Below are 12,462 nucleotides of genomic sequence, written 5' to 3'. Positions count from 1 at the left end.
GCTGGCTTTCACTTTTTTTTGATTGGTATGTGGTAATGCCGTATTATTTTGCTTTCATTTTCTCAGAAATAAAAACAATTGGTACAATATATTTGACCTGAAACAAACAGTATCTACAAATATGTTAACATTTCTGCAGAACATTATAAAAACAAAACTGAATTGATGGGCATTTTGCAAAACTATTTCGCAGAATAGAAAAGTAAAAAAGTTCTCTTTCATATTTTGAATAAATGTACATTTTCTTTGTAAGTAACAACAAAAGGTAATTCTGATTTAATGTTATGGTTATTGTAAAGGTAATTGTGTCACTTGACAAAACAAATGGCCAAAGCAATTTCAAGATAGACGTCATGTGCATGCAACTCACAGAAAAGGAGTCTGGGGACGGCGGTCTCTCCATGTCGGCACTGAAAGAAGCGGTAGCCCCAGCTTCTATTGTGGCCCCAGCTTCCATTGTGGTCTCCGTCAGAGGGGAGATCTTGGGCTCCTCAGCGATCCTGGAATTGGCAGCTGCGGAGGCCAACACCTCCCTCTCCTTGGGTAAGACGGCCGGCAGCTCGCTGAGATCAGAGTCCAGCTCGTCCTGGTCGGCATGCAGCGGAGCCCCCGCACTGGCCAGTTCGGGCGTGCTGCTGGTCAGCTCACCGTTGGCCTTGAGGAGGGAGGACCGGGGTGGCAGGGACTGCACCGAGTGGCTCGGGGGCAAGGTGGCCGAGGAGCTGGCTCCGACGGGGACCTTCTGATCCGGGGGGTTAGTGCGGTAGGGGGAACGAGGTGGGGAACGGGTGGTGGAGGCTGAAGATGCCGATGAGACAGACGATGAACTACTCCAGGGCTGGCGGATCTTACTCTCCGAAGGTAGAGTCCGACTGCAAAATGAAAAACAAAAGCAGTAGTTGATTTCACCTGCATGAACACATCTTTGATGTCTCCTTCAGCAAAGACCAACTACCAGTAAATTTGTCATAACACAACTACAGAAATGTACACTTGGGGCTGGCAGTAATTTACTTCATGGGAGAGAATCTCCAGAGAATGGATTTGCTGCTGCATGCAAAAGTGAAAACTGAAGTACATACTGCATTTTCAATGCAATAAATACACCTGCCTTAATTAACTGATACTGTGCAATGTATTTCAGTTTCAGCGCCTATTCTTTGTGTGCAGTGAGCACTTCCAAGTACTGTCCGGTTGGCCAAGATTTCTTTACACATGTGCCTTGTCAACTGAAAGCTTTCACTTTCTACGATCACTGAGGTCAGAGTTTTGAACTCTGTTAAAGGTGCTGGTTCAAAGTTTGAGGCCCTGCCGTTGTCTGCCTATTTATGACTAATGAATATGAAGAACCATGCATGTCATGAATAATACTAATATCAAGCTAGCTGTGCAAGCAGATGCTGTCTACTACAAACTGACAAAGGGGCTGAAGGGGCTTACTAGTCTCCGCCGAATGTTGCGTCTCCCTGCACTGTGCCGTCTGGCCCCACATGGAATATATGCCGGGCCCCCATGGGCGTCCCAATGGCATCCGTTGTCAGCCGACTGCAAAAACAGGACAAAAATCAGAAGATTGGGTCACACAGGCGTCACAGGATCCGCTGGGTAGTTTTTGTCTGGCATGATTACTGTACACTTTGAGACAAAATGGAAGTGTTTCCGAGACCACCTGTAAATGATTGTAGAGGAACTTATTGGAGTAAATGTGCTCAAGCATCACATTTTTTCTTCTGTGTTAGTCAAGTTGTACTCAACATAATCTCAATGTTGGAGCCCTCCTAAGTTCTTATTTCTCATTTCTTAAACCTCGGCATCATGCTTGTCTTTGGTTTTACCTGATTATTAAGTCCCTGATTTTAAAGACTCAGATTTTACAAATTTAGAGACTACTGAGGTGTTAAAACAAAATACATGTAGTTCAATCCGCCCTGAACTGCAGTGCGCCCTCACCGGCAAAAGAAAGACAGGCTGGTACAAAGTTTTCCAATTGGGTTCTTGCACACATTCGGCGTGCATGCGAAGAACATAAATTCCAGAATAAATTCATAGTGCGTGCTCAGCGTACTCTGTGTTGAATACACATAAACTTGTGTGCCTATGCTGTGAGTTCATGCCAAAGGACTGGCAATTTCATGTCAAAACACGCCCTCTTGTGTCCCCGCTCAGAGTGGATATATTGCTTGCATATAACCTTTTCCAACTGTGTTAATAAAAGCTCACAAGACAACTGTTGGTCATTATGTAAATTTGGGGTCCAGAGTGTGACATTTTCTGTCCCTGTTACCTCTGACATGTATACCATTTGACAAGTTTGACAAGGGATGTATCACTGAAATTGATGTTTAACTATTTTTATTTGTTTAGCAGGTAGTTTATGCTGGTTATTCAGTCTTGGAAATGAAACAGTGAGTTCTAAACATTAACAATCAAATGCCAGACGTAACCGGGACGGGAAAAAAACGGACCCCAACCTTTTCCAGTTCACAACCCTTTAATTTTGTCTCTTTTTTCTTCACCACGAACTGCACAATCCTCAATAAAAAAATTTGCTCAAATGTGAGCCCTTGGCCTCATGTGCCCTATGTGAAGAAGAACTTTTTTTTAAAATCTGCTCTTAATTACAAACAAGATTACAAATCTGTTAATATTGCATGATCAGACAATAAAATCAATGAAGGAAAAACAGCTGGCAAAAACTCAAGCAATATGAATGTGAGGCAAACAGTAGTCCATTTCCAGTCTGTGTGATTCATTTGACACTGTGCAGTATCCAGCTTTACAGCTAGCACTTAAAGGTAAATTACTGTTCGCTGTTTCAATAACACACCTGGGTTTTTATCAAAAGAGATGGATACAAAAAATCAGAGTTGCAGATGAGGATTTTTTCTGGGTCCGGCATGTAAATGTATTACGGGGACAAGACAAGACAGGAAAGCCTAAAAATGAAAGGTATTGTCCTGGTACCAAGGCTTCTTATAATAGGTAGGTGGGCTTGTCGAGCAAGTACCATCTTCTACATATGTACATGTACTGGGAATTATGGGAAAGGACTCAACCAAAGCATTAGAACTGACAGTGAACGTTTGATCTCAGCAAGCAAAACGATATCACAGATGAGTGTTACAATGAATTGTTTGAACGATCGCCAAGTTCGATGCTTTCTGATATTTACCCATTTTCCAAATTCTGTGAATTTTGTACAGTGTCAGAAAACAAGTGCCTGTTCACTTCCTTGTTATACAGGTCAGACAGACACACCAAATCTTTGACTGTTTCATGTCTGCATTATACAGGAGTGTGTTTTTTGTTTCATGATTATTCACGCAAGTTCTGCTGAGGACCTTCAGTGATGTAAAAATGTTGGGGAAAATGTTGTTTTTTGGGATGCTTCACCTTATTTTGAGCGTGAAGTTGTTTTGGGTCTTTTTTTGCCGCTGAAAACAGTTACGGAGTTGTCCACCTTCAAAAGTCACAGACAACAGCCGTTTACTGAAGCATTTATACCACGAGACACCACTTGAAATTAAATGAAATCCCAGCCACAAAATTAGACCACATCACACTGGCTCTGAAAAATAAACCTGGCCATGTGAAAAAAAAATTAAAAATCAGCAAGGACAGATTTTAATACCAGATGACTGTGACGCCCGACAGGTGTCATCCTGTCAGTGTGATTCCCTGACTACGCATTCTTCTCAGTCACAGATTATGACTTTGACATCAACCACTATAAATGTAACCATTTCTACAAGTAACTAATACATTTCTAACAACCTCTAAGGTACGTGTCATCCTACATGCATGTACTTGTGAATCTGGCTTTTCAGAAATTCACCAGTGCGGGCCTCCAGACCAGAACATGCATCTTGTGACCGGGAAATCACTTAGTTTCTCATGTTACCGTACGCTGACATATACGTACCCATGCCAACTAGTGAGCAGAGGCCAGATGAGCCAAAGGCATGCAACCACACCAGAGAATGAGCATGAAAAGAGCAAACATGGATGGGAATGAATTAATACTACCAGAGAGATACGTTAAAGAAAACGGAACTGAGGACTTTTCATTCAACCAGCAGTCAATACTGCATATAAGCAAAACAGTCCAAGTGACACCTTAATAACATCACACTGTCCCCCCAGAGTTCCATGAGATGCCCTTGGTTTAGCTACCCTCAAAGTTGACACTTTTCCAGAAAAGCTTTTTGAAGTGAATAATTCGCTCTGCATTTCGTTTCAAACCTAGTCTGCTGAGAAATAACAGCGATGTACCAGTAGATGTAAATGTCCCTAAGAGGGGATTTTCTTAAAAGTCCATTTTAGTCATCTGACAATTCTGCATTTTAATGGATTTCAACCATGGTCAGGTCATCGTTCCTTCTCAAACCTTGCTTTCAGATGACTAAATTGCTCATTGTTAATCAATGCACTTCAGAAGTACAAAAATATTTAGAATTTGTTCAAAAAACTCTCAAGTTCTCCTGCCACACAGTTGACGCGCAGCTGACCACCTGAATCCACACACAACACAAATGTAAACGGTGTTAATCCCAACAGTCCCAAATCCTCCAATTACAATATGATTTTACATACACCCTTGGAGGTTAGGTTAATTCAAAAAAACGTCTTTTTCGCAATTAACTAACCACGGCCGAAATCATGAAACTCAATCTCTCCAATAAGTGGTTTTGCAAACAAAAACAATTCATCAATTGCAAAGCATGAGCAGTTTTTTTTTTCAATGGATGCAAAACTTGCTTGAAAGCATCAAAGCTGAAATGTGCCCAGCCATGTTTTAAATCAGCCATTTCAATCTTTGTTAAATGAGAAAATCAAGCAACCTAAGATCTCCACTTTGAGGAGCGCAAAATGTTTACCTTTTCCTTGCGTCTCTCTTGTCCGATCGGAACCCGCTCTTCCATCGGCGTAACCTACTCCCTCCAGCAGTACTGGTGCTGCCCAAGAGGGTTGTGTTGCATCGCAGGAAGGTTCCTATCTTACCACTGGCGAGGATACCGGTCCAGATCCCGGAATTTTCACTGATACAGAGGGAGTAAGAGACATCAACAGAACAAAATTTAGTTTTACAATTACTGGAGTTTACAACTGCAACAGTGAAATTTTCGTTTTTTGGAGAAATGCCATATCTTTATCTTACTTTGCATCCAAGACAGTGATGATGTCATCTGCTCGGTATGCTAGCTCGCCATCTTTGGTAGGTTTGTAGTGTGTGATGGCTCGGACTTGAACCGGCTTGGCCTGAGGAAACACAATTTACCAGTAAAATGTTTGCAACACTATACCTGAATGAAGGCCATTTCAAGCAAATGTGAGATGAAAAGCAATCCGGCATCACAAAGTACACTCATGGCCAAATCTGCAGCCGTCAGGGGTGTGAGTGGCCACTTGAAACTAAAGCTGAAAACAGCTTGTAAACAGCTGAAATGTAAAAGGTTCCCATGCGTCTGTACGGACCAGGTGTACAAAAAAGCAGAGATTGAGGGTTAACATCTCAACAAAAAAAGCTGCACTCGGCTAAAAAGCTGAATTCTCACACCCTGAGCCATGGAAATGTTTCCAAGTTTTGCAGGCCCATAGCACAAATGTGTCACTAAATAACAAATCTATGTGTCGCTTCTGTGCCCAATACAAGCTGGCCTCAAAAAGTATGAGATCAAATGTCACTGTGGCAAACTGCAAGTGTACAGTATGGAATCATCCATAGAATCAAAAGGAAGCCAAGAGCTCTTTCAAAAAACTTTCTTTCGCTGACTTCATGCCGTAAGAGCAGTTCTTACCTTGGGCAGTTCTTCGCAAATCTCGGCAAAGCTTGGCCTTTTCTCAGGCTCATGTTTCCAGCACTTCAGAAGGATGTCATAGATCTTGACGGGACAGGCATCGGGTCTTTCCAGACGTTGTAATGCTGGCTTGTCTATTGCTTTTAAAATCTATTTCAAAAGCAAATAATTATTGTTGGCATAACAAGTTCATTTCTGAGTAATCCTCAATATGTACCAATGTGAATGAAAGTTGCTGTATAGTGCTAATACTTTTTTTTAATCTTTAGTACTCTGCATTTCAACTTCACACAAATTGGAATGCTGACGTAGATTTAACATTGGCCATGAACACTCTCTCTGCGATGTTTTACACCTCTGTGGACTTCAAGTTGGCAAAATATTCATGAATGACTCACAGAGAAGTATTTACTTAGCAATTCATGACACGGTAAGAAGTGTGTTCCTTATAGTTATAAATGCTGTCTGTCTGTGAATTTTCAGACTCTGGTGTCGCGACTTTTTTTGCCTCTCTACCTCTTCTCCGGTGTACGTGGCCCACGGTTGGCGCCCGTACGTAAACATCTCCCACATCGTCACGCCAAAACTCCAGACATCGCTGGCCTTTGTGAAGGTCAGCTTAGTTAGCGCTTCCACTGGCATCCTGTGAGAAACCAGTCAAAAGTGTGAGAGAGGCAGGATGATATCTCGGCTAAATTTCCTGGACTGACTAAGCAGAAACACTGCTCAGGCCACGTCCGAATCACTTGGCTGCTGCTTAAAATTACACCCGACTCTATGGGAACTAGCTGAGGTCAGGACTATAGACTCATGCCTAATTTCAGGTCACATCCAAGTAATTCAGACATGGCCTGCATATATGACAAGCAAACAAAAACCGGAATTTTGACCAGTAACCTGTTTTTTTCTGACCTAATATTTTGTGTCAAGCACAGAGTTTTCACAGATATCTGAAAACCAAATTCCACAACCTTTCCAAGACTTTCAAGAATTAAAAATACCGGTATGACAATTTCCATGACATTTAATCCCATTTTGCCAAGAAACGTTGTTGGGTACCATGAAATGGAAGATTTTCATAGCCACTCCTACAGATTGTCAAGGATAGCCAGAAAATGTATCATTTTTCCTTTAACACATTAAAAGAGGCCCATCTAATATAACCCGTGCATGATCTTTGATTTCCTTGATTTTTTCCTCTAACAGGATTTCAGAACACTGTGTTTTTCCAGTTAGGCATGACTTTTCTATGGCATTCCTGGGCATCTTTTTTCCCGGATTTTTTTCCGGATTTTCCGTGACCGTGGGTCCCACAGCTTAGCAGATGAAAATTTTCCCAGGGGCCAAGCTTCTGCCTCAGTACCTCAGTTTTGTTTTTTCTCTCTTTTTTTTTTGGGGGGGGGGAGCATGGTTACATGTGTAAGTTTGATCAATGACCAATTAGTCCACCACTGGTTGAGTTTGCCCCCCCCCGCAACAAGGACAGAAGGGTACCACAAAAAATTTACAAGAGGCTGATAACTGATCAATGACTGAACGTGGCCTGGGTAACATCAGGAAAACCTTGTTCCGAAACAGCACACACGAGCAGGCAAGTGGGCGAGTGAAAACACAGTCAAACAGTGCGCCATTCATTTATGACTCACTGTAGTGAATGGAGTCACGGTGAACATAAAAGAAAATTCTAAATACATGTACAACATCACTCAGATAGCCTTGCACGCAGCATCTGACTACACAAGCTTGAAACCGCTAAACAAATAAACACTAACAATGTTCACAACTTCACATGTTAACCACTCTTAGAAGTGAGGTTGACCACGATCAAACAAACAAATTTGAGGTACACTGAATTCTACTAATGTTTTTGACCTTGCAATCTCCATTTTACGTGGAAAATGTAGATTCCTCATCATGACATCCAGCCATACACTTTTGAATTACTGCTTTCCCAAATTTTGCTCCCCTCAATTCAGCTAAGACTGCTATTTCAAAATAACTGACCAAAAACTCTGACAATGGTTCTCGATCTCACCAAGCTAGTGGCAGCTTCAGGTTGGGTCTCATCTCGCTGCGGTAGTTCTCCCCAAGGATCAACCTCCGAGACAGCCCAAAGTCACTGATCTTGACTTTCTTAGTACCCTGAAAGATCAATCCAAGAAACAAACAAATAAGGATTTGTAGTTAAAAATGTCATTCTTAATAAAAGCGTACTGTGCCATCCTTCTGAGCAAGTTAATAACAAGGCTGGAGGGACTGCCAATTTCGTAGAGCTGCTTAAGCACAAAATTTGCTTAAACATGGAAAAAATCCTTACTTGATAAATCAGGTTACCAGCCAATACTCCATGTGACGTATATTGTTGTGGAATGGTATTCCCCTGTCTTTTGGTTAGCATGACAATCACTTAAATTTTAAGCTGGTAACCTTTGTTTTTTTTAAGCAAGGTGTTTTTACGCTTAAGCAAACTTTGTACTCTATGAATTGGCCCCACCTGGTCTACTGTACTAAAGGACACTGAATGTTCGGTTCAAAGCATAGGCTGATGTGGATTCTTAACTTAAGAACACAGCATTGATATTGGTGGGGACTCACATCATCATCCACGAACAGCAAGATGTTCCTGGTGGCTAGGTCTCGATGGATGATGTTGGACAGGTGGAGGTACCTCATGGCGTCGGCGATCTGCCCGGCGAACTCCAGCAGGAGGGTGATGGGGAAGGAGGGGCGTAGAGTGGGCTGCTTGATGTTCTCCAGGAGGGATCGTAGGGCAGCAAACTCCGTCACCTGTCGGAGGGGGCAGAGGGTAATCAATGCAAAACTAAAATGCCCAGCACGTTAGGACAGAATGACCATGACATAAATGATCAGCATGTTACCCCTTTCTGCTCAGCAAACAAATTCTTTTCTTAGAAGTTGTTTGAAATTGACCCCAGTGACCACAAATGGTGTGTTTCCAAACTGAGGCTCAAAAACGATCTGACCTCATCACATGCTGCTTCTGTGCCAAGTACAGGAGCTGCTTACAGTATCTATCATGTGTAAATGGCTACGGCTTTATTTGATCGGGTTCCTTAGCTCAGGAATTTTTCTGAATACAGAATTACCTTGTCTACCAGCAAAAAGTCACGGTATGAATCTTTATGTCGACTGCCGCTCAGTTTTTTTTTGCTTGGTGCATTAGACTGCTGTGCATGATTCTCTACTTCCGAAAAACTTAAATGACGACTATTTGTCATCCATTGGTCCATTTCACATGGTACCCTGGACAAATTTTGTAAACAATTACCATGGAAAGTGGGCACTGAGCTTACCTTAGCAGCTCCATGGAATACAGTCAATTCACAACAGTTTGCCTCCAAGAGTTTGAAGGTGTTGACCAATCACAATGCTTGAAATATTGCGACCCATTCTAAGAGCACAACCGGTTCGACAGATTTCAAGCAGCTGTGACTGGTCAAGGAATTGGAGGCGCACTTTTGTGAACTGCCTGTATTCTGTCCTGGTTGCAATGCAAACAGGCAGCAGCACCTACGGATTTCATGCACTGTGACTGGTTAAGGTGTTATAAATTCTTGGAGGCGCACTACTGTGAACTGCCTGTATTCTGTCCTGGTTGCAGTGCAAACAGGCAGCAGCACCTACCGGTAACTACCCCCTTTCCCTTCTGCTCCTATCGTCGGTAAATCTTACTGGTACCAATAAAGTGGTTTGCACTTAAAAAAGATTTATTTCCCTTTTTCTCCTTCCTTCCAGCATCCTCCTTTCAACTCACCAGCATCAACGATGTATCCACGTCCAGAACCACTCCAAACAGCTTGACCAGATTGTCGTGATTCAGCGAGTACATGATGGCTGCCTCCTTGACAAAGTCTTGCGCTTTGTCAGCTGACAGCTTCTCCGGGCTCAGGCACTTGACTGCTACTTGAATCTGCAGACGAGATGAGGAGATGGAAACGAGATGAGTCGACGTGATTAGGTGAGTGGGAAGAGAGGGGTAGTGACTATAATAGCCCTTGTCGGCAAATATCATTTAACGTTAAAATGTGAAATCTTTTAATTTCAATTTACAACCACAGAGAATGTCACAGGAAAGCTAAATGAAAGGAATGTGAAGAAAACTCAACTTCGTCAACCAAGGACAATAACACTTTGAAGTTACCCTCATTATTACAACCTTTGGTGCAATGTTCCTTTTACAAACAGGCTTTGACATGTACAAGATTATGTGCGTGTACACGTATTCAACACTGGACACTGGACACATAATGGTGCCTCTGAATTTTGTAATGTCAAAGGAAGAACCTATTTCGAAATTTGATGAATCATGAAAGAAAAGAGAAAATTCATTTAAGGTACACGTACTTTGTAGGAAATATCCAAATAGAAGTTTAAAAATAAGATCTCCAAAAACAGTGTAACAATTTTAACATATCTAAGCAATCTTATAATGTGCTTGCCAGGAATCATACTCTCTTGAGACATTTACAGGTAAATCAAGCAAATCCTTTTACTCCAGCCACACATACTATATAAAGATTTGGGAAAAAGTCAATTCTCAAAAAAGTACACTGCCCTGATGGCCCCCATACACAGATACTGAATTTTTCCTGCAGGCACTCGGGCTATTCTGGGAAATGCCAAAGCCGGATGAACTCTCACAGCACACAATTCAACAAAATCGCCAACGTTTTCTCAACGGACGACACAACAAACTCAAAGGACTCCTTTCAAACCATCAAAAACTTAGAGCCTTTGAAAACTTTGTGTTCAATACACCTGTACTAATCACTGAAAAAAAGTCTCAATTCAACTCAAGGTTGCTGTTTTTCAAACTCGCTCCTCTGGAATGGTGATCAGCAGCGTGCAACCAGAAGATCTACCGGCTTACTGAAGCTTTTTTATTATTATTTTGGAAATTTTATTTATACATGTACATGCAGCATATTACATATACATTAATGCATGCATATGCAAAAAGTACAGAACTTCAAGGCACTTTGTACATGTACATTATTACAACAGCAGTTAAAATATGACAAAGGGTTCGACAAAATAACAAGCAATTCACCAATTAAACAAACAAAATGCATAAGTAAATGTACATGTACAGTACCAGTATTTTTGAAAACATGTAATTGATACCTGCAGCTGGTTCAGGTGTGTTTGCTTATGGAAGTCAAGTGTTACGTAACCCTTACAATCTTAAAGCAGGGTGATAGAATTTGCATGTACGGTAGTGGTACATGCACCAGAAGGGAATATTTCCTTGAACCCTGGACAAAAAAAAAAGAAAACAAATGGATGCCTTTCTCCAAGGTCTGAAAACCATTTTCCCTCGGATCTTCCTCTACCAACATGTCCAAGTACCGGTAAATAAATAATATTGTTGGTTTACAGTGCAACCAAAAATGAGGCATTATAGCCATTGGCATGAATGAACATGGTCTGTGTAGAAATGAAGGCCACTCTGAATTCCTTGAAACAACATGTCTCTAACTTCTGCATAATCTGGGTATGGAACTCCACGTGCAGAAGGAAAAAGGCAAAGTGTTTACGATAAAAACTGGTCAAAATTTAGGTACATGTACAGTAAGGCCCAACGGTGGCTACTGAACCAGTTCTACAAGTATAAAAAAGCAAAGCCAGTCTACAAGATTGTACATGTAGACATGGTTCCATTGTAACACAGCTAAAACCGGGCATGGATTTCCACGACTTTAGTGGGCAGTCACGGTAGTCATTTGTTATCACTGCAGTAGTCACAGTGACATAAACAGGGACAGGTGTCTATGGCTTTTGGAATGGACTACGTAAGTAATCTTCAACTAAAAATACTGCTTCCATTGCAATGGCCAACAAAAATGATGTGTGAATGCCACGTACATGTACAGTACTGGTACACGGTACATGTTCCCTCTGTACTGCAGTCAAGAGCAGGCATACACAATGTCTCTCCAGCTCTCCTGTGGTCCCTTTTTCACCACGAAAAATGGTGGGGGTTTTTTTTCTACTGCAGAAAGCTTGTTTTTCACAGGTTGACAGGTGCCACTACACAAGAACATCATCATAAACATACATGTACATACAGGCTACAACACTAGTGGGGTCGTCTTTTCTCAATTGTTTGGCTCGGCGAGCAGGGTTTCAGCATTCGTTGATGAGAAGCACTCACCGTGTGAGTGTAAATACCCATCTGAATAGAACCAACATGCCAGAGGTTTTTAGGCACGCAATGCTTCATAATAAATCCGGACGACAAAAAAAAGAGCGCGCATGAAAAAAGGTTAGGTTTGTCATCTTTGCAATGCGAGCTCAAAAGAGCACAGGAGGGTACATCTATTCATGCCTTCTGTACACATGTGTGGTCGCTCAACCGTGGAAACAATTTATGGGCGTGTTTAAAGAAACTGTCTCTCCAGTATCTTCTTCCCCGTAGTCTATGAGATTTTCCAGTTTTGGGGGTTTTCTCAGGCAGATCCTTTTTACATCTTCAACTAGCCATGTGTTGACTTGTTTTCTTTTTTTCTTTTTTGTTCATATTTAGACATCTTCAGATGCAGGTTTTGCTGATAAGTTACATGTAAAGGTATATGCTTAAGAACTTTACATGTAACTTACATGTACTTACTGGTACTTCTGAAGGAATTTTACAAATTTGAGC

General features: G+C 41.6%; 1 protein-coding gene across 5 annotated transcripts in view; it reads right to left on the bottom strand.

The window, feature by feature from the left end:
* LOC110979028 (uncharacterized) overlaps window positions 1-12,462 on the bottom strand; it is a 45,164-nt gene that overhangs the window by 14,137 nt on the left and 18,565 nt on the right. For all 5 annotated transcript variants that reach the window (XM_087147316.1, XM_087147315.1, XM_022234475.2 and 2 more), the window contains exons 4-12: window positions 9,574-9,729; window positions 8,394-8,585; window positions 7,834-7,940; window positions 6,315-6,441; window positions 5,799-5,948; window positions 5,159-5,259; window positions 4,878-5,039; window positions 1,441-1,545; window positions 371-872 (exon numbers count right to left, since the gene is read on the bottom strand). In XM_087147316.1, coding sequence (XP_087003442.1) covers window positions 371-872; window positions 1,441-1,545; window positions 4,878-5,039; window positions 5,159-5,259; window positions 5,799-5,948; window positions 6,315-6,441; window positions 7,834-7,940; window positions 8,394-8,585; window positions 9,574-9,729 — 1,602 coding nt within the window. The remainder of the gene's footprint in view (window positions 1-370; window positions 873-1,440; window positions 1,546-4,877; window positions 5,040-5,158; window positions 5,260-5,798; window positions 5,949-6,314; window positions 6,442-7,833; window positions 7,941-8,393; window positions 8,586-9,573; window positions 9,730-12,462) is intronic.

The sequence above is a fragment of the Acanthaster planci genome, linkage group LG16 (assembly GCF_054643075.1).
Source record: "Acanthaster planci isolate LZ-2023a linkage group LG16, COTS_SCS, whole genome shotgun sequence".
In the NCBI taxonomy this organism is placed as follows: domain Eukaryota; kingdom Metazoa; phylum Echinodermata; class Asteroidea; order Valvatida; family Acanthasteridae; genus Acanthaster; species Acanthaster planci.
Note: the sequence above shows the minus strand (reverse complement) of the source record. Positions and strands in the feature narration are given on the sequence as shown.